Source organism: Aythya ferina (assembly GCF_964211825.1).
Source record: "Aythya ferina genome assembly, chromosome: 3".
In the NCBI taxonomy this organism is placed as follows: Eukaryota; Metazoa; Chordata; class Aves; order Anseriformes; family Anatidae; genus Aythya; species Aythya ferina.
The window spans coordinates 55,873,085-55,897,884 of NC_140298.1; the positions used below are offsets into that span (position 1 = coordinate 55,873,085).

The 24,800-nt window shown below is 42.1% G+C and overlaps 2 protein-coding genes across 4 annotated transcripts in view; one reads left to right on the forward strand and one right to left on the reverse strand.

Moving 5' to 3' along the window:
* SYTL3 (synaptotagmin like 3) overlaps window positions 1–448 on the forward strand; it is a 33,760-nt gene extending 33,312 nt beyond the window's left edge. For all 3 annotated transcript variants that reach the window (XM_084515803.1, XM_084515804.1, XM_084515802.1), the window contains one exon: window positions 127–448. In XM_084515803.1, the coding sequence (XP_084371929.1) occupies window positions 127–257 (131 nt within the window). In that variant the 3' untranslated portion in view covers window positions 258–448. The remainder of the gene's footprint in view (window positions 1–126) is intronic.
* Window positions 449–1,312: 864 nt separating this feature from the next.
* EZR (ezrin) overlaps window positions 1,313–24,800 on the reverse strand; it is a 35,087-nt gene continuing 11,599 nt past the window's right edge. The window contains exons 2-13 of the mRNA XM_084515805.1: window positions 21,177–21,260; window positions 16,644–16,739; window positions 15,244–15,518; window positions 14,368–14,451; window positions 13,582–13,728; window positions 10,093–10,189; window positions 6,767–6,930; window positions 5,171–5,301; window positions 4,495–4,655; window positions 4,100–4,192; window positions 3,015–3,263; window positions 1,313–2,755 (exon numbers count right to left, since the gene is read on the reverse strand). Of these exons, the coding sequence (XP_084371931.1) occupies window positions 2,591–2,755; window positions 3,015–3,263; window positions 4,100–4,192; window positions 4,495–4,655; window positions 5,171–5,301; window positions 6,767–6,930; window positions 10,093–10,189; window positions 13,582–13,728; window positions 14,368–14,451; window positions 15,244–15,518; window positions 16,644–16,739; window positions 21,177–21,260 (1,746 nt within the window). The 3' untranslated portion in view covers window positions 1,313–2,590. The remainder of the gene's footprint in view (window positions 2,756–3,014; window positions 3,264–4,099; window positions 4,193–4,494; window positions 4,656–5,170; window positions 5,302–6,766; window positions 6,931–10,092; window positions 10,190–13,581; window positions 13,729–14,367; window positions 14,452–15,243; window positions 15,519–16,643; window positions 16,740–21,176; window positions 21,261–24,800) is intronic.

Consider the following 24,800-nt stretch of genomic DNA (forward strand, 5'->3'; position numbering starts at 1 on the left):
AGAGCAGCAGCTTGTTTGTCGTCCAGTCATTTGGGCCAGAAGTGGTACGGAGCTGGACCTAGAAAAGCCGTTGGGTAAGACCAAATGCAAAGTAACCCCATGACCTTCCTTTTTACTTTCTTGCAGAAGAATCGCTTGGATTTGCAGACGCTGTTTCTCAGTCAGCGCTTCAATGGCAGGAAGTGCTCTGCAGGCCAAACACGTGGATGGACTTCACACTTGTACTGCATTCAAATATGGAAAACTTTAAATCCTGAGAAATTACCGCACAACTTTTCCTCCCCCATGTGTGATGTTTTAAATACGAGTGGCACGTACACATGCCAGGTCTGGGGAAAAGGTGCGCTACAACAGTATCTACCCCAGGATCTGGGGAGTAGTTGTACTTTTGAAGGGAGGTGACACTGAAGGTTGTATTTTTCCAAAAACGAAGGCTTTGTTATCTGTATCTCTAGGTGGGATGTACAGTTAGTATTGTTTCTTCAGGAGTAACAAACTCTGAAACAGATGATGCTGACAAGGCACTAGCAGACAGATGGTTTGCAGCTTCCTATTTCTGGGTATAGAGTTGGAGTTACTTGAACACAGATTGGAATACTTCATAGGGTAAAATTCCTAGCCTTAAAGTTAAGTGATTTTATTCTAGCTTCATATGTGACCAGAGAGGAAGGGAAACTAGGTAATTTTTAATGGTTTACTGTAAATTAGTGATTCTAGCACCTCTATGCTTCAGAATTAGCTCTAGTGCCTATACTGCTTTACATACATAAAGCTTCTGCCTGGGTGGCCTACCTGTCTTTCAACTGTGTGCTGTACTAGAGGTGCTTACAAGCAGTTAAAATGTATAAATTCTCCTTCAGGAGGGGAACGCAGGACATCAGCTTGTAAAATAAATGTGGTTATAGAAAGTTCCTTGTTCTTCTAAGCTGCTGCTGTGAACCAGTATTAACAAGCCTGACTGATCCAGGTGGTGTATTGGCACAGCCAAACTTATCACTTATTCAGGTGAACTATTGGAAATGCAAGCTTAATGACAACTGCCCTGTCAGCTCCCTTTGCCTCAGAGGAAGCAGTGTTACAGGCAGCAGAAGCTTTGTATTTACAACCATAAGTAGTGCTGCTGTTAGGTACCTCTCTTCCCTGTGACTGAAGGGAAGATTCCAGCAGGGGTTACCCTTTCTTTTCAGACCAGCCCAGTGTTTAAGGAAATAGAAGTAAAAGACAGGGATTCACATGCTAGCCTCAGAATCTTAGAAACCAGCATACCTTACCCAATATCCACCCTACACAAGAAACACTTGACTCCAACTCCTTTGTTACTCTGCAGATCTTTTATTTAGATGTTTGCTGCTGCAAATATAAAACCACCACACAACAAAACTCAACTGGAGTATAAAGCAGCATAGATGTTGTAAATGGAAGAGAAGAGCTGACAACATACTGTATCTCACTTTCTAACAGATTTTCAAGGAAAGGGGGAGATTAGTGGGGAAGGAATAGTCACAGAAATGCTCTCTAATAGAGAGAATACAACTGTGATATAAACAAGCAGTCCCTTCATGTTTGGAGTCTGAAACTTTAAATCAAACATTTAAAAAATTAGAAAATTTGTTAGAAAAATAGGTGCAGTAAAATTGTATATATTGGATCATGTGTACATATCAATTTTCCATCATTAAGTAAAAAAAGTGATCTTTACAAATAATGCTTTATAGTAAATAATCAGTTGCACTGCAGACTACAGTGTTTAGACTTCTTTACAGATGCAAGTCTCATTAAATCTGAAAAGTAACAAAATATACAGAGCAAAACTATTTCCCTTTTAAACTAGTACAGCAATCCACGTATTGCATATTTTATATATATATAAATACTACACTATAACTGATCAGTAATGAAGCTGGAATGCAAACACGGTAGTGTATTATTCCAACAGAGTATCTGCCTAGTTGTTACGGAAGGAGGGTGTCAGTGTTCCTACGCCACACTGGTGAGCTGTCACTGCAGAATACCTCCAATTGAGCACAGTAACCAGAAAAAGCCTTATTCCCATGCAAAGTAGTTCTGAGGTGTTGTCAGTTCTTTTGTATGTGTATCAGGGGAAGGTGGGCATGAAGACAAAGGAAAAAAAACAGGGTGCATGCACAAGCACACACACAGGTGTTTGCAGTTCCTGAGTTGTCTTCTCAACTGTTGGACTTTACACTGTGACTGTAACACAGACATATGGCACGAAATTCATCCACAGTTGCTTATTTTTAGACCCAGCTGAATCCAGCACCTGCACAGGACCCGCATCTACAACTCGATGCAGGTTTGTGTTGCTTAAAGAGAGATGTGACATAAGCATAAGGCCTTTTGGCACTAAGCAAAGGCATGAGCAAGTTACCAGGATCAGTGGTACGATGAATTTTAACTATACCAAATTTAACACACAGGATGGAATGAAAGGGAGATGCAAACACCTCTGGGTTTAGAGGACATTTGTTAAATATCATAGTAACCCCTCCTCAGGGAAAACAACAACAAACAAAAACACAGCATTAAGATCTGCCTTTCCCACAGTCTTGCTTTCTTGTTGTAAGCATCATTACATTGCCTCAAACTCATCAATTCTCTGCTTGGTGTTGCCTTGCCGGATTTGTCGCAGTGTCTTGTACTTGTCACGTCCCTGCCGCACGTTCTCTGAGTGGATAATATCATTTTGGGTCCTCTTATCTTCATCTCTAGCCTGTGCCAGCTCATCTGTCAGTGCCTGCAATAAAAAGAACATTACAAACAGATTACACACAAGAAGCTTCCAGCTCATGACAGCAGTGATTTTGATGAGATTTAACGGTCCTTAAATGACTGGACAGATGAGTGATATGGACACAATGTATGCTTCTCATGAACTTCTGCTTCTCATCAGTGAAGAAGTCATTGTGCTTTGTGTATTTAACCAAGTGGTTAAATGATCCATTTTCCAGGAATAATTTCTTTCATCACTTTCCCTCCTCCAAACATTTTCTTACCCTCAACTGCCTCTGTACACGCTCGTTCTTCTCAGCCTCAGTGATGCGCTTCTCCTCATTGCGGTCGTTCCTGATGCCCTCACTGGACAGCTCTGCGCTGAAGGCAGAGTACTCGGACCCCTCGTCGTGCAGGTTATCGTGGACGTGGTAGTTCACGGTCTCATAGACAGGTGGGGGTGGAGGTGGAGCAGTCATTACCAAGTGCAGTTCCTCCTTTGTCTTTACCAGATCCTCCTGGGCTTCCCTTGCCTGGGGAAAAAAAAAAATAAAAAAAAATAAGGAAGATTTTAATGCATTTCTTGATTTAAACAAGCTTTATGAACACTTCAATGCTTATTTTCCCAGTTTTGTCATTCTACAATGTAAAGCAAGAAATCAGGAATTAAGAATTAAGTCTCCAGCTGACAGTACTTTGTTGCCTTCTTGAGCAGATTTTATTTTTTTGGCTAGTGACAGTAGTATTATCCATGGCATAATATGCAGGGTAGCTAAATTAGGAATATTCCTCCAACAAAACAGTTTTTCCTAAACCGTTTTGTAGAAAATTACAGTTACCTGCAACCTGTTCTCCATTTGAAGAAGTGTAGGTTGTAAACATGGGTTCCAGAGAGCAAGAACCTAGACTCCTGAGTTGGCACGTGTAACAAGGTTATGCAGTAGGAAGACAGCTTTCCTGCTTCTTCAGTGCTTCTACCCCCCTGTTCAGGCTGCAGCGATAGCTATGTGGCACTGGGAGCACCAGACAACGCCAGCCTCGCGTGGTTTATTCTTGGTTTTACTGTGTCTAGTTATGCAGTTCTCCAGACCCAGGTACCAGGAAGCCACTGACAGCAGCCTCAAGGCTGGTGCCCTCTCCAAGACGATCACATTTCTAGGTTTTATATGACTCCCGTTTTATATTTTGACTAAAAGCTTGTTGAAAGCAATGTTTTGGAGGCATACTGCACACTAACCACAAGGCTGGCCTTTTCTGCTGGTGCATGGATGCGAGTCTCCACATATGACAGAAGTTACACCAGGCTAAGCACCACGGTACGCTCTGCCCACGTGCAGAGCTTCAGAGCAACTTGAACGAAGATACTCACTCTGATTTGCCATTCTTCAACCTCGCTCTCTTTACGCTTCCTTGCCTCTTCCAGAAGTGCAATCTTGGCTGTATACTCTGCGAGCTCTGTAGCCTGTTAAATAATACAATTGGAATCATAAGGACTCAAAAAAAAAGCCACAAAGAAACATGTTTGACTGAGAAAAGACCCAAGTATTATACTCCACTCTAATAAAGAATGAACAGGAAATTAAGAACAAAAAGTAGGTTGCTTGTGATAGAATCACTGTGGCACTAGCATCTTTCTATCAGATGGTCCAGTACTTTATTGCACTACATTTCTATTTTATTTCCCCCTGGAGCCTGAGGCTTTGCCTTATTCAAAGGGCACAGTAACATGCCTTTGTATCTCATCCACAAGTGACTGGCTCTTACCAGCTGTTCCTGGCTCTTTATCTGGTCAATAGTCTGTCTCTCCAGCTCTTCCTTGGCTTGCAGAACAGCCAAACGATCAGCTTCCAAACGCTCTGCTTCCTCCTGGGCTCGTCTCCTTTCCTCCTCCAGCTTAATAGCTCTCTGGATCTGGTCTGAGAGCTCTGGGAAAAGACATATCAGTGCTGTTAGTCCACAGGCCTGGCCAAAGCGAAGACAGGCTCTTAGGTAACGGCAGAAGTCACAACAAGCACATGGCTGCAGCCTACAAACTCTTCATTACAGGACCAGATGCTGGTGTCTCCAGCCTGCTCATCTATGCATTGAAACAGAAGTTTCCATTTCACTGGAAAGCTTTGTTCCCAAAGTACTATTTCTGTTAGTTGTTAAGTAAAAAGCACTTGAGAGCTGAGCTCTGTTTCTCTCTGCTGCAGAGGGCTTATGCTACTAAAACCCTCTCAGGTAACAGAGGAAAACAAAGTTGGTGTGACCTTCAATTCCCAGTTAGATTAACAGATTTTGTGACTTTTATGCCTTGGATGATCTCAGCAGTGCGTGCATGTGTGCATTTATCCATGGAGGTAGATACTCGTGTGCCTTGCCAAGAGACCCAGTGTCACCAGCTTTAGGGTGTGGAACCCAACACACATGACCTGGTCAGACAGTCCAAGTACTTTACCTTTCTCTGCCTTCTGAGTCTTCACTTCATACTCTTGTAGCCTCACCAGCAGCTCTTCCTTCTCCCTCAACATTTGCTCTTTCTCTCTCTCAATCGTCTCCCTCCTCTTCTTTTCGTTTTCTAGTTGTTGCCTGTGAGAAACAGATTTCATCCTTGAAGCTTGCTTACAGACACAAGGTACAGCAAGATAAGAAAAGTTGGCTGGACATCTCTCCCGACAGTTCAATGGGAAATGACCATGAGACTGCCACAAGAGGTGTAAGACAGAAATGCTTAAAGCCATTGTCTTGGGTTTGCCTAGGACAGAGTTAATTTTCTTCGCAGAGACTGACACAATCCCGTGTTTGTATTTTTGATGAAAATAGCAGTGATAACACACGGATGTTGTAGTTGCTGCAGAGCAGTGCTTACACACAGACCCAAGGTCTTTTCTGCTCCTCACGCTGCCCGGCCAGGAGGAGGCTGGGGGTGCCCCAGGAGCTGGGAGGAGACACAGCCAGGACAGCTGGCCCGGGCTGACCAGGGAGATATCCCACACTGTGTGGTGTCGTGCTCAGCAGCAACAGCTGGGGGAAAGGAGGAGAAAGGGGGGGACATCCAGAGCAGTAGTGTTTGTCTTCCCAGGAAACCACACACATGATGAGCCCTGCTTTCCTAAAAGTGGCTGAGCTTTTGCCTTGCTTGCATGCACAGCTTTTGCCTCACCTAGTGAACTGGTTTTATCTCAAGCCACGAGTTCTCACACTTCTACCTCTCTGATTCTGTGCCGTATCCCACCTGGGGAGACTGGGCAAGCAGCTGTGTGGTACTTAGCTGCCTGCCTGGGTTAAATCCCAACATTTGGTACTTAATCACTTCAGAATTAGTGCTCGGTTTTTGGATACCTGCATTTCATTAAAATATTTGTATTTTCTGTTGCCTGCCCCAGAAATTTACAATACAAAAAAAAACCACAACACCAGTAGATGCAGAGGAAAAAAAAACAGTGCTCTGTACTACACAGATTTCTTTTGTTCTGTCATAAGGAAAAAATCAAGGACAGAGAAACAAGAGCACTGGGAAAGGAAGACTAACAAGTCACCAATACAGGAGGAAAGCAGTAGGATTTCTTGAATCATAAGCAACCTGCAGCCGGTCACAGAAGACCAGCAGAGCTATTAATCCTTTTTTCTTGCCTGTAAGAGGTCTCCCACTCCCCTCTTGCCTGCTCACAGCATACACACGTGCTCACTGTGGAGTTTGCTCCCTCCAACACAGATCAGGCCCTAACAGAAGAGTCAGGAGAACCCCTCTGCAGGTATATGGCTGCCCACAAGAGCCCAGTGACTCCACTGGCACACCTCCTTGAAGGTCCAGCTCTCAAGGCTGCAAACAGGAGAGCCGACTGCACCAGTCACAGGTCTGAGCCAGAAGAGTGATTCTTAGGCTCCCCCTGGGACTCGAGATACCCTGCAGTGCTGCGAGCCAGAGCTCTGGGGCCACACACACACCTCACTCTAAGTGGGATGGGCCATAGCTTTGCCTAAAGCTACCCGAGGAGCCCTGGCAGTTCTGTACATTTAACTCTGCCTCCCCACTGTCTGCATTCACGCTCACCTTTCCAGCTGTTTCTGGTGCTTCTCCTCGCGGGCCTGGGCTTTCATCTGCTGCACCTCGATGGTGTCAGGCTTCCTGCGCCGCATATACAGTTCATGGTTGCCCATGCAGAGCTGCAGGATCCTCTTGTTAATTCTCAGACGAGGGGCGTAAAACACAAAGTCCTGGAAGAGACACCGCACAGTCAATTTTTTGACTGCAGACAGATCATCCTGCCACTGATGTCGCTGCAATCAAGGCACATACACATGCTATTTAAATATCTCAGCAAGGACCACCAAGATTATCTGAACCAAAGCAGTTTGTTATTTATATAATCCATCTCAAGCCTACATAGAATTGACAAATTACTCTTCTAGAAAAATATACTTTTAGAGAAAATTAACAGTCTCAAATGCATGCATATGGAAGACACTACTGAACCGGACCTGCTGCAGAAGACTCTTGGTTAGTAGGTAAACATCTGGGAGACTCACAGACCTCTACTGTAAAGCAATTAGTTTTTAAATTTGCATGGTTTTGTGTCTGAAATATAAAGCATGAAACAAAAAAAGAGTCTGCATTGCAGACTCTTAAAGTAACATCAGAATTTCCTGATCTATTTGTTATCAATACTCAAGATGCCATCTATGTTTTTTTTTATCCACAGAAGAAATGCCACCATGCAAAATTACCCTCCAAAAGCATTCTTTCCTCAGCATGGCACTTTTTAGTTAAGTTGACCGAGGCCATTACAACATTGAAAGATATTTTTTGAACCACCAAACACACGGACTACTTTGAATATTGTGTTAGAGACAGTAGGCAAAACACATTCTGCCATTTCTGGTTCTGCAAAGAGAACAGCCCCAAGTTTCTTATCATCTCGATTATCAAGACTACTACAGGCACTGTGCAGCAGGCTAGATCTTCGAAACACTAATAAGAAAAGGATACAGAGGACCAACTTCATTAGCTGCCTAAAAACTTTGAGTCCACAATATTTTATACATACTTAGGATCCTGTCTGAACTTATACAATGAAAAAAAATCCACATTATTCTGCCTCTATTTGCATACTACGTGGACAGTGATACAAGTACTGGGCAAGGTACCAGATTACCACAGAAGTCAGGTACCCACTCCTTAAGATTACTCTTGTCTGGGCTGCCTCATTGTTAGCAAGAAGCGGAACTGAGGAGGAGCAGGCAGAAGCTGCGTGCATTTGCATGGCAGCAGCAATCATGTTTTTAACTGCCCAAGTTCAGAAACACAATTTGTGGCTATGTCATAAAAAGCTAAAAGTCACACCAGAAGCAATGAAAAATGCTCTAAGTCCTGTTAAGATGAGCATGAATTTGCTGACAAAGAGTCATTTTCTTCAAAGCATTTTTCTTATTCACATATTGACTGCGAAAATGCCATCAGCAAGGTGTGCGGTGCCCAAATCCTGTCAGAGGCATTCTGAGCGGCACACATCTCATACTGCTAGCTGAGACTGTAAGCTATTCATCTGCCCTCCTATTCCTAATAAGTAATTTAAAAAACAAATGGTTTGTGTACATTGTGAGAAACAGATCCTATCTTCAATCTAGGTTCGCTTCCAGTGAAAGCAAATACTGAGCGCACAGACGGTGGCTGCATTCATCATTTAATGGCATTTGTGAAAGAACATAAAAGAATCTCCCTCTCTTTTTCATCATCCCCCTGGTCTAGCACAACTGGGAGCACTGCAGCTTGATATATTAAAAATGTGCTAAAGATGCTGGGGTATGTGGGCAGATAGGGCTAAAAATTAAAAAGCTGACGCTGGGCAAGGTGCCACAGAATGCTACCCCTTGAATATCCATTTTAACACTGACATGGATGATTGTCCAATTTAAAGGGGAGCTTCCAACTCACATCTAGGGTAGACTGAGTATTTTTGCTTTATTTATGAATACTTTACTTTTTGAAAAGAGATGCAAACAGATGAAAGGATCTAGACAGCTTCCTGACTGTTCAGAATTAGCGTCCATATAAATTAGTGTCCACATAAATTCTTCTTTCAGATGTATTTTTAAATATAACACCACCCAGAGGGAAAAGGACAACTGAGACAACAGAGAAAGGAATCATAATTGATGTTTACAATGTTGACACCTTGCTGTATCAGCCTCTTGCAAGTCTCCCAGTTCAGATTGTCAGATTTACTGTTAGGGAGTGGAAGGAAAGTTGTGATCCGTAATCACGAGATTAGTATTTTGTACCGTATACAACACATCCAAAATCACAAAGGGGCTCTTCTACTGAGAAACGTGTTCCTGGGGAAGATACCTTTCTACCTCTGTGGAGTTTTGCTGGTTCTCACTAATAGCATCAAGAAAAGCCCCTCTCCCCCCAAACCCCAGGTTATCATCTGCAGGAAAGGATGCCTCCCCAGCAGCCCTGCAGCACACTGTGTGTTAGCATCATTCAGGTCACTGGGAGGATCTCTTCCTGTTAGAGGGATTCGTAAGATACCATCCTTTACCAAAGCCAAGCTACTTATTATTTCTCAGGGCTGTATTTATCCACCAAGGCCAAGGACTGGGGTGGAGGAAGGGAAAGAGGAGGCCTTTCTCAACTATTAGAATAGTTTCACAAGGCTGACGGAACAAGAAACACCTACACCAGTTATTTCACTTCAAGTTTTCAGCAGCTCAAAATGGATCACAAATTCTTCACTAAAATAACTGAAAATAGGTGGGAAAACACTGAAAAGTAACATTCATGAGTAGCTATATTTAAGTTCTTCACAGAAATCATATTCTTACTTGAATACTGGGATAAGTAGTAAGTCAACGAATATCATGGTCCTTAACTTACTTCTAGCATTTCTGTAGGGCAGAAGTGAGCATTAAATGCAAAGCCATATGTATACACGTGGCTTTGCAGTAACATTTGCATGACCTTTTATTTTAAAATTAAACAGCAACAACAAAAAATCAGCTTCTATGCACGAAAGGAAATGAGGAGGAGTAGTCTCAGAGTATAATCCAGCTATACAAAAGACTCAAGACTAGCAAAGAATCTCAGATTTAAGTCTAAATTTAAGATTAATAAATTTAAGATTTACGTCTACATAGTTTGTCAGGGGAAAAATGGTGACTCTGCACCCATAAAATCCTTGTCTTTGTCCATGTTTAATATGGCCCTAAGCCCTTTACCTAAACTACACAGAAAAATGGACATCTCTAACAATACTGATGCTCGATTTCGCATCTAGAATATCTGCAGCTTTCTTCTCTACACAGACAACTTTGTTTTGAGATGAAACAGTATTAGCTGCTGATATGCAGTATCCAATCTATTTTCAGTATACTTACAGGTGCCTTCTTGTCAATAGGTTTTATAACAAACTTCTTGTCATTGAAGGAGATGTTTCTGATTTCACTCCAGGGGAAACCAATCTTTGGAGTCAGTCTGGAAAGAAGAGAAGTATTTTAAGAGATGTTGCAATGAACTCTTTTTCCCCACATTACTTCTAAAACACAGACTCAGTGGGATGCAGCACTTGACACAGCTTCCCCAGCAATGAGAGAGAAGTAGCTGAAACAAAACCCCATAGGGAGCAGCAAAAGATGCCCAATTGCCTCCTTTACAGAACCTCTCCTCATTTTGATCAGCCACCCTACTGACCTATGCATTGGGGCTGGTTTAATTACGTGCCCTGTCTTTCAGAAGCAGATGCACTGAAGAACTATCCCCAGTTCTTACTTATTCCCTCCCAGACCCCCTCCCAGGCCCTCAAACAAAATCCAGGTTAGCAGAGCCCAGTTTAGAGTACCTATGCTGAACAGAATCACGTTGACTGAAGTAATTAAGGAGCAACTCAGCAAAAGATCTGTCACAGGAAGGGCAGAAGGAAAAACCCTTTGCACAAGTTCAGCATCACCGCACTCTTTTTAAAGCCCTGACTTTATTAGATCACTAGAGCCTCAGCAATGCTGTGGTGTAGGCAATGCACTTTAGCATCTACCATTAGGCCTCCTTGCTTCTAGAGTTAAATGACACGCAGAAGTATGATTTTAACACAGAAATCGGCATCTGTTCTGACAGACCACATGATGAATGGGGTCTATGGGTTGTCCAGATTCAACAGCCAGAAGCCACACACGCAGCTTTCTGAAGCACTTGCTGCTTTAAGTCCATTTCTTTGAAATCAGGCCCTAAAACCCCCAGCATGCAGAGTTGAGGTGCATGTCCCGCGCTTCCAGAAGGCTTCTGCTACATGATGGAAGGCGTAAGCTGAAGTCACTCACTCAGTTATCATTCTCCTCCATCCCCTGCATATAAGTCTACCTGGCTGTTTCTTCACTAATGTGTTACTGCTAGCTCCATGATGCTTTCCTTCACTGCTGAGGCACTGGGCAGGCATAAGGACAGTTGGTAGAAGCAGATTTTTTGTCTTATGTTCCCTGCCACAGATTACAGGCAAGGCTAGTAGGGGGGAGAAGCCTGCTATTTCCTTCCGTGCAAGCTGCTCTTTCAGCCCATTCCACTAGTTGCGAAGCACAACTTCACACTCTGGTCTCACAACAGGCTGTGCCACACGGCTCTTCTGAATGTTCTTCTGAAACCATCACAACAATACAAAGGCCAAGTTTCAGGCTCCCACCTTTCCCTCGCTGCTTATGAGTTCAGGTCTGTTGGTGTACTTAGGATCTCCAGTGATGAAGCTTAAAGATGCAATTTTACTTTTTTATTTTTTTTGTATATGTTTAATGTCATGTACTTCTTTTGTTGTTCCCTTATCAAGGGAGGATAACTGCTATCTCTAGAGAACAATTATCAAGAATTGGGTCTTACACAAATACTAATACCAACAAATAATCTTGCTGTTATTATCTATCCCCTCCTCCCCTCAATGTATATCTCTTTGGCACACTGAAGTGCTGACAATTATTTCTAGCAAATTGGTTGAATTCGTGACTGTTTAATGTTTAGTGCTTAAAGAAGCATACAGCATCATGGTGAATCACTCAAGCTCTGTAAGAATACTTTCTATATATCTTATCAGTTAAAGCTGGTAATTTCGGATGAATCTGCCTCATCTTAATGATGGAGAGCTACCATGCATCACGATTTCATTGGACCCAAGCATAAAATAACCTGGTTACTTTTGATCAGAAGTCAAGAATAAAGTGTACTCTCTTCAGAATTTACCATTTCCTAACTTTTAACTCAACTGCAAGATTATGCAATAGTGTGTCTGTGTACCACGAAGTAAGAACCATACTGGAAATGGTTTGATTAGGCTAAGATTAAGCAATTACTCCAGCCTCCTTCACAGTACCTTAGGAGTTTCAGCCCTAGATAATACAGTATGAAATTAACCGAACTATTTTAGTTGTCTGAGTTCTATTGCAGATTCTCCTCCTTACTGCATAGGAAAAGCTTGAAAATACCTCGTAGCAGAAGACTGACATACACTAAGTAGAGAGGCTCGCACACCTGTAGCACAGTATCATTTTCCTCAGGTTGAACTCCAACAATGAAGCCTTTGCTTTTCCACCTTTGCCCCAAACCCAAGATTCTGCACGTACAAGCCACAGGTGGGGTACACACTATCATTTTTCTAGTCCTTGTATCTGCTCAAAAGACTTAATTACATAGTTAGCAAGAGTTATGGCAGAAACAAGCAATTTACTCCAGCACTGTATTTGTTTTGCAAACGCTCTTGATAGCTCTTCAGTCGAGGGCTGTATTCTGTCTGCTTCTGCGGCTCGAAAAACCTGTTTGTGAGACCGTGGTTACCTAGCATAACTAGTCATTCAAGACTGAAGTATTACATGAGCGAAACTACTTTTCTTTCAAGTGACACTCCTTGTTTTCCAGGTGACAGCACATATTAGCATTGCAGAAAGCTCTGCATTTCTCTTTGCCATCTTAACAGAAGCTCCAGAAAGTTCCAACTAATATTTGTGTTGCATTCAAAGCTTTTTGGAGGCAAACACACACAGCAGGTGAAATCCCCTCTGTATTACAATGACAGCCTGTTACAGACTTATGACATGATACCAAGACTTGGAACACTAAAGAAAAGAAAAGCACACAATCCAGACAGAAACCCTTCCTTTAAAAAAAAAAAAAAAAAAAAAAGTATTTTCAGTCCCCCTGTCCCCTTCAAACCACAGAGTATTAGAAGGGACTTGTAGGCTTAGATACAGCTGCTCTCACCTTCCTTTTATGTTTATTTATAGATGTAGTCTATTATTTCCCACCTACTATCCAATTACTAATGGATATAACAGAAGGGTTGACTAAAATTCAGTTTACTTCAGCAAGACCTCATTTTGTTCTCTGGTTTGTGGTCAACTCCTCCCTGGATTCTGGGTATGACCTGGCTTTGGTTTCACGTCCACCCCATTACCTTACTTTTTCAAGAACAGGCAGCTGTACATGTGTCTATCATTAACCTGAGTATAGGAATGGCCTCAATCCTAACACTGCAGATTTGTTAGCCTATCTAGGTTCTCAAACTGTGTTCACTGCTGGCATACCTGGCAACCTGACTAAAGGAAAAGCTTGGTTAACTCCTTATCTTGGTGTTCGGGTCTGTATCTGCACTTGCTTTACTAGATGACATTTTACAACTGACATCTGTTCTTCTGTTAGCAGATCAAGCTACAAAGATCAGGAAAGTCATGAAAGCATAAATGAAATGAAGTGCTTGTTTCCTAGCACAGTTTTACCTCCTACAGGACAACAAGCAAGTTCTAAACTTTGCCCTGATCATGTAAAATGAGAAATGCCCTTTGGCTCCCACACCAGCCCTCGCTCCAGTAGATCAGAGGTGAAAACAAAAGCCTTACTTGTCATCCTTTTCATAGATGTTGAGCCCCAAGGCATCAACTCCCAGCCAGAGGTCAGTTCCTTTCTTATTCTTGATTTCAAAGTAGTTGATTCCATACATCTCCAGGTCTTGAGCAATCTTCAAGTATTCCAGCATGGCATTCTCTCTAGTTGAGGCAGGAAGGAGAGCAGATGTTAGTCAGATAAATCAAAAGCTTTATTGGAAAGAAAAAGCCTTCAGGGGAAAAAACAAAAACAAAAACAAAACACAGCAACTTTTCCTAAACCAACACAAATGCAGAAGTTAAAACTGAACATTCAGCATTTGGGATTCACTTCAGGAGTTGTGTTACACCTCTGTTCACACACACATTCACTCTACTTTCATTTGCCAAGCCCTAGTATTTCTAGACAGGAAGCTGCCAACTTTCATCTCTTCAAGCGTTTATCCCTGTCTCAAGACACCATCAGTGGGAAAGGTACAGTACCCGAACTTTCCCCATCTGCCAATGCAAATGCTTCAATGAACTTAAGGTTAGAGACACACCTTTACTTTTATCCACTCAGTCATCACTGATGCACACTGTACCCAGGTGCCAGATTTTTCAGAAAGCTATCTAAGAGACTGTTCTCAGCACCAGTGTGGAAATCTTACTGAATTTTACCATTTGCTTCAATGTTAGACTAGAAAATACACACCAGAAGTGCCCCACACAAGTGACTCTTGGAGTCTGTTACAAAAGCATGTTGTAGAACTGCAAGCTTAAGACAACTAACCAGCAAAGTTACCAATATGAAACACTTACTTGAGCATACCACTGTGTTCAGCATGCCAAACCTGGATCCGTTCTTCCCACTGCTCTCTGGAGAGTTTATGCTGATCCATCACCCTAATACATGGCAAGAGATATCAGCAAGATTAGACTGTGTTAAGCTATATCCATTGATGCCTCTTTGCTATAGATCCACCCATGAAGTCTTACTGAAACTAAGAGAAAGAGCCTACCCAGCCCAAAGATGTACTCTGTGAAGCAGAGCCATTCAGAACGAACAGAAACTACCTTCATTCTCTGTGAAGCCTTTCTGGTCACTGCCCAGAGACACGAGAGGAGTAATGCAGAACATTGAAAGTAGAATCACATGCATGCTGCAGACACCAGAGGGTTAAAGCAAAGCAAAAGTAGGTGTGGTGTTTAATTCTGGGAACAACACCGAGTGCCATCACGAGGTTATGACACTTCTGTGTGGGGATGGACCACCTATCTCGCCTCATTACACACTTTTCAGATATTAGACATTTTTGACTGTACATTTTGATTAAGAACATGAAGTTTGGGTTGCAGGGATAACGTTCAAAACTGATGCCTGCTCTTTCCTTCTTAAAGAGGAGACATGCACACTGTCAGTTACCAGCACAGCAGCAGTGTTGAGGAAAGAAAGATCAACTGTGTATTTCCTCTCCTAAACTCACCCAACTACCTTTCCCTAAGCAACCCCAAACAGACAGCATAAAAATGTACTCACTGTTAACGTTAATAGATAGAAATAAAAGGAGGATAAAAACCATGTACGTACAGCTCAAAAAAGTATGTTTTCACTGAAACTGTCTATATAACTAGAATGCAAACTCTTGACCTTTTTTATTATTATTAAAGGGAAACTGAGTCAACCAACTCCTTTACCTTTGGGGGATCAGACGCTCTGAATTGAGGTATCCAGGCTTGTGCACTTCTTTGTTGTAATCTCCGAACTTGGCCTGCACAGCATAAGAGCCAAGAAGAACTGCTGTTTCAGGAGGACAGTAGATCTCATCACTGAGGATCCCTTCCTTCACCTGCAGGAAGAAGAGCTTCTGCGTGATGTCCTGTATCAGCTCTTCAGACACATCTTCTGGGAAGAACTTGGCACGGAACTTGAACTGGAGGGGATTCTCCTTTCTGATTTCTTGAGCAGACACCTGAGGACAGAGGTGACACCACGACTAAGCAGGGTTGTAAACAATACAGTAAACTGCTTCTACACAGAAAAGGGGATTTAGGGCATTTGCCTTAAAAGGCATTAGTTTTCAAAAATGTGTTTCTGCAGTAATCTGGGCCCATATGTTATAGTGAGAACTCTCAAGCACACACAGGAGTACTTTCACCTTCATTCATCTAGAGGCACAAAGGTCCCCGCAGAGTTTGGGCTAAACACACTCCAGCACTATATTAATTACTTAAGAAGTCAGTCTCTAAAAAGGGAGGTACAGACATACTCCCTTCCATCTGTTTTCTTTCACTGAGACAGAGAGATATCACTTCAGAGTGAAACAGCTACCCTCTGCCCAGCTCACCTCCTGCTAGCTGTGCTAGTTGGCAAGAGATAAAGAAGGTGCAATGGCCTTCACACCCTGGGAAAAAGATTCCAAGGCTACACTCCACAGGCCTCCCACAGTTTTACATCAACCAAGTGTCTGTGTTTTCCAAATAAGCCAGAAAAATTCTGCTTGTATAGCAAACCTTACTGAAAAATGCAGGATTCGCAAAGTTGCAGCAGACGGCCAACCCATCTGGTATTGTATGTGTTTGACAAAACAGCCCCCTTACACTGAACAGGTAAGTCACTGGCTGCCCCATCAGGAAAAACAGTTCATACCCTCATAAGAATTGGAGGTTCATGAACAAGAGCACATCAGAGGTATCTGAGCTCCATGTTACAACTGCCCAGCCTTGAAGCAACCTACCTTTCTGATCTATGCAGCAACCAATCCTGCACAAGCAGAGATTAAAACTGTTATTAGTCATGATGTTCCCCCAGACACGGGAAGCTAGCTGTTTCTGCACAGTAAGGGACAGCATCAAGCTGCTGCTGCACATAGGACGAATACAATAAAGCTTTACACCACTCACACAGAGAGAAAAGAGCAAGCCTCCACCATGCCACACCTCACACAAACAGTTCCCACAGAGGTCACGAAGTTCTCTTCAGAAATAATCCTTACATTATGCATATTAAAGAACGATAAACAAGTGGAGGGTTCATGAAGTCACAGCCAATAACACATCAGGAATCATGTAAGCTTTAACCTTTATTCAGCAATTACCTTTTTATCTAGCTTCAGCCAAGTCTGGAATCCCTTGTTATCCACATACTGAAGACCAAAGTACCACACTTCTCGCAGACCTATTGTTTTAACCACCTATAACAGAAAAGTAAAGAAAAATTATTGCAGGGAGCAGTTCACCTGTACTTCTTTCCCAGATATCCTTGCAAGCCCCACACCCACTGAAGCTGCAGGCAACAGCCTAAACACACTCATCTTGCATCTCTTAATTTCGTCTCGTCAACAAAAATACACTTAGAAGAAGATAGCAATGTCGTCAGCTATATTCATATATTGTACATACCAACCAGATAAAAGATCCAGAAACACCCTTGTTGACTGGACTGTGCATTTACTGGTGAAAATTGCCCTGTTTAGACAAGTTCCTTTTCCTCAGTAGAGATAGCTTAAAAGTCCCCAACCTCACTTGTTATTATTCTTCAGTAGTTTGCTGCCAGCTCATCTGCCTGCAAAGCCATGCTCTAGGCAGATCTGTGATCTGGGAAGATCCACTACACACATCTGGATTATTTCCTTGATGTTATTTGCAAAGTAGCCCCTCACACAGTGATGTGGGCATCACCGTAGGGAGCTCAACTGCGTGGAAACAAGAGGGCTTTTTTGTTTAAAAAAAAAAATACTTTGCAACTTCGGGAAGCAAGACAAACTCACGGATGTAGTTACATGGACTAAGATCTCAAACAAGGCTCTGTTTCACCCTCCCTGTGTGTAGTACTGCTGGAGACACTATAGCCAGAGAGCAGAATTACTGGAACAACGTTTGTGCTAACTGCATGCTCTTTGAGCACTGCAAACATTTTGTTCCACAGCTCAAGACAATGATTTGGGGATACTTAATTAGTTTTTGTTGTAGCTTCCGTTTATTTCGCTTACCAGTGAGCTACAAGCTGTAAGTTTGTACCCAAGGGCTACCTGGAACTGGTAAGATGCACCATGCTGGCTATCATTCTGAGAATTGCTGTTTATATATGCCATTTTTCAATTAACAGGTAACGTACAAGGTTTAGTGATATAAGCAGACCAAGAAAATTGAATAGACATTAATATGAAAAACATCGCTAAGCAAACGCCCCTTTCAAAGGCTACAAAGATTTGTGCCTACTAGCTGAGGAAATGGAGTACCTTCCTAGCTGAGCACTGGGCTGTTTTAAGCAGGCTATGATTTATACATTCTACTTTCTATAAGCAACTAGCTACAGTGAACTAGAGTTTGTGTAAAAAACAACAAAAAGAACCCCACATATCTGTCAAAGAAAAAAAAAAAGGAGCTGAGCTCTGAAAAAAAAAAAAAATCAACTTTTTTGACTGAAATTCCTTTCCCCTTCTTTCCTAAACTGGCTTGTTTCACCATAGAAGTACCAAATTTTCTGAAGGCAACATGCATTTTTTTTTAGAAGGATCAGAACCAGGCTTTACTCAACCTAGCAGAAATGCAAGGGTATGTTGAGTGCAGTGCAGCCCATTGCACAAAAATAGTGTTGCAACACGTTAAAATGAAGAGTTGCACAGATCAAGCAGTTATCAGGTCATTATCTCTGGCATCTCTTACAAAGAAAAAATACTCCTCTATAAACCAAGGGAGCTGGAAAGCTTACAGAAGTTATGACCCCTCAAGTTCTTCCTAAATCATAAAGGCAAGGAAACAAAAAGCATTACACTCAACTTCAATTTCATCACTTGGGGTCAAATACCAAGAACAAAGATGAGACTGTTTTAGCCTGTATTCTGGGAAACAGGTTTGTAAAGCTTCCTCCGTAGCTAAACAAACAAAAAACTAAGAACCAAAGCGTTTCTCAGATTCAAGATAACTGGGGGGAGGAGAGGAGGTTATCCACAAAAATGCACAGAGGAGCAAATCTTGAACTTGCCCATTCTGCCCAAACTGACAAAGAAAATCTCAAAATTGTGGCTGGAGTTTAAGGCATGTTCACTCAACAGAGACGGGCAAGTTCTCATTTAATGAAGCCTTTCAATTCTCAGTCATTTGATGCTCTCTTGATCAGATTATCTGCTCAAAAGGAATAGTGCAGTTGCTTTAAGAAACTAAATTAGCTGATGGGCCATAGGAATTGGCATACTTGTGCTGCCACATAAGACTGCTGGTAACACTCTCCTCTCCACTGGATTTTCTTCCCCTTGTTGCCAGAAAGGTGTAGGACTGCCAGGAGCAGCCAAGGGGGTGTACTCACTCCAGAGACCACTCCATGGGTTCTCAGAGCACCTCAGATGTAGCTGTGGCTTGAGCAGAGGCTTCTCTATATTCAGAGGCTTCACTATTTTCCCCTTCTGTTAAAAGGGAGTTATGATCTGCCTTATGTGCAGCATACATTTAAGACAGCAAAGCCAATAAAGTACCGTGTGGTCTTTAAAGACAGCCTTTCTTCTTCAAGACCCTTTCCCCCCTCAGTGGTTCTGCAGTTCACATTGGGCCAGTCCCCATTTCAGGGAAAACCTGTTGCCTCCATAGGCTTTATCTGGGTGTAAACTCCAACTCCAAGACCAGGGCCCAGTGAAAGACGTGCACAGCGGAAGGGAAGAGGAGCTTCAGCTGCTCAAGTTTGTGCTGCAGTTATACCAAAGTCTCCTCTTGATGTGCAGAAGAAGTACAACCCAACAAGGTACAGGCCACTGGTAACTTTCCAATCACACGTTTTAAATCCCAGCTACAGGATGAAAGGACCAAGTCTCCATGAGGTGATTTTCCATCCCAGAGCACACCAAGTACTACAGAAAGCACAACCTTCAGAAATTCAGAACTACCTAGACAGCAGACTAGAAGTATCTTGGATCTGAAGAACCCTGCCTGTTTCCATCTTCTCAGGAGTTTGTGCTTCTCTAGTATCTCTTCTGCCAGAGAAAATACCCTGACTCTTTACAGATAGAAACATAACAAATATGTGGGGCAAAAAACAACAACTTGTTGAATCTTTGTCATCAGGAATACAGGAAAAATTCATACTCTCTGGTCTAGGCATTGCTTTTAAACACCTAGCTTTTAGACACTTGGATTGTTGTACCCTCAGAGATGAGGGAGTCATGCTAACCCAAAATGGGGGGGGGGGGGGGGGGGGGGGGAGGGAAGAAGTTACCCAAATGCAATGGTAGTCAGCAGGCAACAGAAGGTCAAAAACTAAATGCTGGTTCCATAAAAACACACGTTTCAGATGCACTTCACCAAATTTCCAGTGAATACTTTAAGTTTATTACCACATCAGTGATAATGAAAATGACTTACTTAGAACTAGTGCTAAACAAAGAACGTGTAGCACTCTATTGCATACTGCAAAGTTTCTCAATGATTATAATTTAGTTTCCTCCTTTCACTCCAAGAAATAAAATGACTTTTTTTTTTTTTTGAGGGGCAGGGGAGGACTTCTCACCACAATCTGTACAATTGCCATAACACTTAAGTTCTAGCTAACTCATTGAAATGAGAGACTACCAAGAAAAACTTGGAAGGAATGAATGTTGTTTAGCCAGCTTCACCTACTTGAAGCTCAACCACCCTTTGCTATCAAGGCTAGCCCGGGACAAGGGGAGAAGTGCAAAGTAATTGCTGCAGTGCTTCATGAACAATACGCCTAAGTATTCACAAGTCTGCATAGATCAAATTAGCTTTCAGTTTCAGCAGCAATATTTAGAAGCAAGCCCTTCATTATTTTTATTTTTTTTTTTTTTGAATACCAGATGTAGTTGATTTTTCCTTCTGAAATCCAGATCTTATATCAGTTTTATAAGGGCAAGGTACATAGGATTAACAAAATTCCACAAAGTGCTCTTTGTTTAGTTTAGTTGTCTTTATCTGACCTTTGGTATGTGCATCTCTAAACAGACCTGTATATTGTTAACGTAGTCACGGGACGAGTAACAGTAAGAGCGGGGAGTCCCTTGGAGGACTCAAATCCTCCACTTCCTTAGGAATCCCTGGAGGCAGACTGGACAAGCCTCTACTCTGTTCTGCTGCATACAGGCTTCTTGAAAGGTGCGATGCTATAGCTTCTGTATGGTGATCAAACTTCTATTTTTCTAATAGTGTGGCAAACTCAAACATCTGTGGCAAGTGGCAACCTCAAACTCAGCTTCTTAATGAATCCAGCTGCACCTTCACCAACTACCCAAAGACCTGATTCTGAAGAGTTTTATGTACAGGGACAACACTTGAACTTGAAAATTTAAGTAATGAATAAAAGCTAAGCTGTATTTCAAAGCAAGAAGTACATTTTTACATACTACCTATGCTGTCCAGATCTAGACACCTAGACTTGTCTAGATGCCTTATGAGACTTCATCACCCAACACTGCTAGGAAGACAGGTTTCACTGGAACTTAACTTATCTGCAAGAATCTTCACTTATTTCTTTCACTGTGATGGAGTTTAGAGAACTTAGGAACAGGCCCCTTTGATCAGGAGGTAGAGAAAGGTAGGTTTGGAATTCAGTCTTAAAAAAACATTATAGTCTCCAATATACTCTGAATTGAAGCAAAAAGAGCCCACACCAACACTGTACTGACCTGGTCAAACAGCTGTTTGCCTGTAGTGTTCGGCTGGATGGCAAACTCCAACTCCGCATCCACAGTAACAACTCGAACATTGATCTAGGGAGAAAAACAAAAAGCATTGTTTTAGGTACACCGAAAGCTATTTCTCAATGTTAACACAGTACTTTGCGTACAATACAGTCTCCATGCTGTGAGGTACTTAACCCTTATGATATACACACTTAAGATTAGATTTTTGTTATCGCACAAACCTGCATTAGATTTTTGTTATCACATCAGCAAACTTAATTGGGACACTGACTTAGCTGTCTTATCCAAATTGCTCTGCAGGTTTTCCTATTCAATGCAGAATTGGATTTGTCTTTTTAGGTTAAATGAGGGGGCATCTTAGAGTTGGCTGTCTCCAGGCCTAAAACCCCTTGGACTAAGGGTTTCTGCAAGCACACGGCATAGCTGCCTGCAGGCCATCCCTTGGATTACAGAAGGCCCTAATGACTAAATTAAATTTGAGACTTATAATTTAACTGTCATTATATTAGAGCTGGAATTAATCTGGGGTTTTAAAGGCAAAAGGCTACAGATTATTCTTATGAAGCAATCAGCATTTAACCTGAAAAGCATTCATTCTTCCTGTCATAAAAATCTACTCAAAGTAGCAGCAGTTGTGGGTACTGACTGATACCATGAATTCACTTACAGCTAATGCTGTTAGGGAAGAAGCACCTTGGCCAGACTTGTTGCAATGACAGAAGAGTGCAAGACCGAGGTCAGCATTGTATGCAGAAGACAAGAGAGTTTAACTAATGACCAGAAAAAGTCTATTAGCAGTTAATCAAGAGACCAAAGAAACAACCAAGCTTGCAGGGAACAGCATAATGACCAGCAAGGTAGTGACAAATCAAGGGAGGACAGTATGCTTAAGGCTTTCTTCCTGCACCTTAGGAATCGAAGGTTTCCCAAACAGTGTAACCAGTGTAGCAAGGGAAGGGAAGTTCAGATACCAAATTCTCAAGAGTGGTAAGACTGCAATTCGAAGATGTGACCTTAAAAAGCTCCTGTTGCTTAATCCCTCTCAGCAATAAATCCCTAATCATATTCTAATCCCTTCCTACCCCCCTCAAGAAAACATATGCTCATAATCCGCTGTTTTGTGTGGTGCAAGTTATTTGTACTCCTGGCTACACCACCACAGTAGGTATAAAACGAGTATCACCTTACAAATTAAAGGAATTGAAAGGACGTGCTTCTCAAACCTTACCACAAAAGGTTTGGGCTGGTGGCTGAGCACTGAACTCCAATCAGAACCTGGATGCTCATCTTTTACATTATTTCCTTAACTTTATTAGTTAAAAAAAAAAAAAAAAAAGTATTAAAAAAGATACTCCCTATTCTAAAGGAATACCCTATATTACTTCAACTCTAAAAGATCCTTCTGGATACAGTCCCCTTCTTAAAAGATCAGCTACACAGCGAGCTAGTTAGTGCTTAGACCATCCACCTGCTACATCTTTCAAAAATGTTTTTAGCATTAAGACCAAAAAGGGAAGTCATCCTCTTTACACTTCAATTGTGTAGTCATAAGCATGGAGAACATAACTGCTTGGTCATCGAAGAGCTCCCAAAGACACTTGGGGAACGTGGTAAAGGTTAAAGGTTAACTTCTGTGCTCTCCAAAGGGCTGAATGACCAGCAGGATACGGAGGCATTCCCTGGTGTGCCGTCAGACAAGCCCTGAGCCACACAAGAGGCAGACTGAGACAGGATATCTAGCAGCTGTCATTTCCATGAGTAGATGGCTTCTTGGAAAAATCCTTTGAGCCTCCTCCTTCCTGCCATATTACATCCTCTTGCTTCTCATCTCCAAGCCTGAGCCTGGATTTCGAGACGAACATAATGGTTTTAGCAGTATTTCTAAGTGTATGTCCTACAACCACTTCACACGAGCTTTTAGCACAGAGAAGCTAGTAATGAAGCAGGCAACCGGAGCTTAATTCACTCAAAACCCTGGTTTGGGCACTCTAAAAAAAACTTCTACATCTGTCAGGCAAAGACGAGATCAATGTGGCATACAGCTCAGACTGTAAGAAACCCCCCATGGCACCAAGACGATTAAATCAAAGCCCAATGTGAAAAATAATTCAAGATATTTGCTGGGACGGAATGACTCAGACTAATTCCTATCAGCAACAAAAACAGCAAGACAGTTAAGAAAACTTTGACAAGTGAAACTCTACTTATCCCATGTAGGCAAGGCAGGCCATTTTTTAAGATCCCTACCAGGTCCCAGCAGTATCCCCGGACAAAAATTTAAGCAAGCAGTTTTTAATTGTTTCAAAACAGTGAGAGGGGAGAGATGGCAAAGAGGAGTGCATGACTTCCACATGAAGTAAGTTTTAAATGCACATAAGTGGCTAGAAATCCTAGGCAGAAAGATATAGCTTCCTAATCCACAGGCTCATGCCGTAAAACTTTGATTACACTTCTATGCCCAAGACTAACACTTAAATCAAAAACAGGGCCTTAGAGGACTGGTGTGTTCTGAAACATTACAGAACACAAGGCTTTCATCTTCCTTTGTCCTAGGATGCATAAAATTACTAAGAAATTCGATCCAGAGGGGGTAAAAATAAACAAACATGCAGTTGAAAACACAATACCATTTGCATTAAAAGGAAAATAAGCTCTGTGAGTCATAAAGACAACAGAAACTGAAGAGTTTATTCCACAGAATTACTGAATGCTAATTCCACAAATTCAGGCTCTTCAGGACAGACCGTTATCTACATTTCCAACTGGGACAGGGAAGTGCAAGTAAAATTAAAGATGGACTGGAGAGACCTTTAAAATAAACTTTATATAATCTTAAAACAATGGAGAGTTCCTGTACTAGAAGGCGCAGTAGTTAGAATGGGATCTCCCTTTCTCCAGCAGTGCCCTCGAGTCTTACTTTTTGTTTTGTTTTCTGCCCCTTGAGACATCTTCTCTAACACTAAATCGGGAGATCACTCTGTGGGGCACTGCAGCCTTTTGGAGACAGCACCATGCAGTATTTAACTTGGACAATGAAAAGTGCCATCTGAAAAACAGATTCAGAAAACTTTCTCTTTAAGGAGGCAATGTGTTGCCTACCAGCTAAGTTGCAGCATCTCTGTGCAAGACCTAAGACCTAGAAAACAACCCAAGACGACATTGCCTCACCCCCATTCTCTCCTAAATGAGGAAATCCCAGGTGTGCTGGGTGCTGTATATGCACAGGTAACTTTTTGACTAAAGCTTGACTCTTGGCTGAAACCAGAGACGGATTCAGGACCAACAAGCTGTAGGCCAAGAAGGTATCTCTGGAGTTGACCATCTATCTCCTGATGTTGAACTGCTCTATCGTAAAACATCCCACGCTGAAGGGGAAAAGGAGGGTGGAATGAGGGCGTGGGTGGGTGGGGAGAACACCGCATGTACCCCATACGCAGCAAGCCACTGTGGATATTTTACATACTGATGCTTGAAAGAAACCCAATTGCACAAGTTCACAGGTCACTGAACTGTTTTATTATACAAGTGAAGTTTTGCAAGTCATTTTAAATACTATACAATTTATTTCCATAAGATAAAGGGCAGTAAATACCAACCTTTACGCAT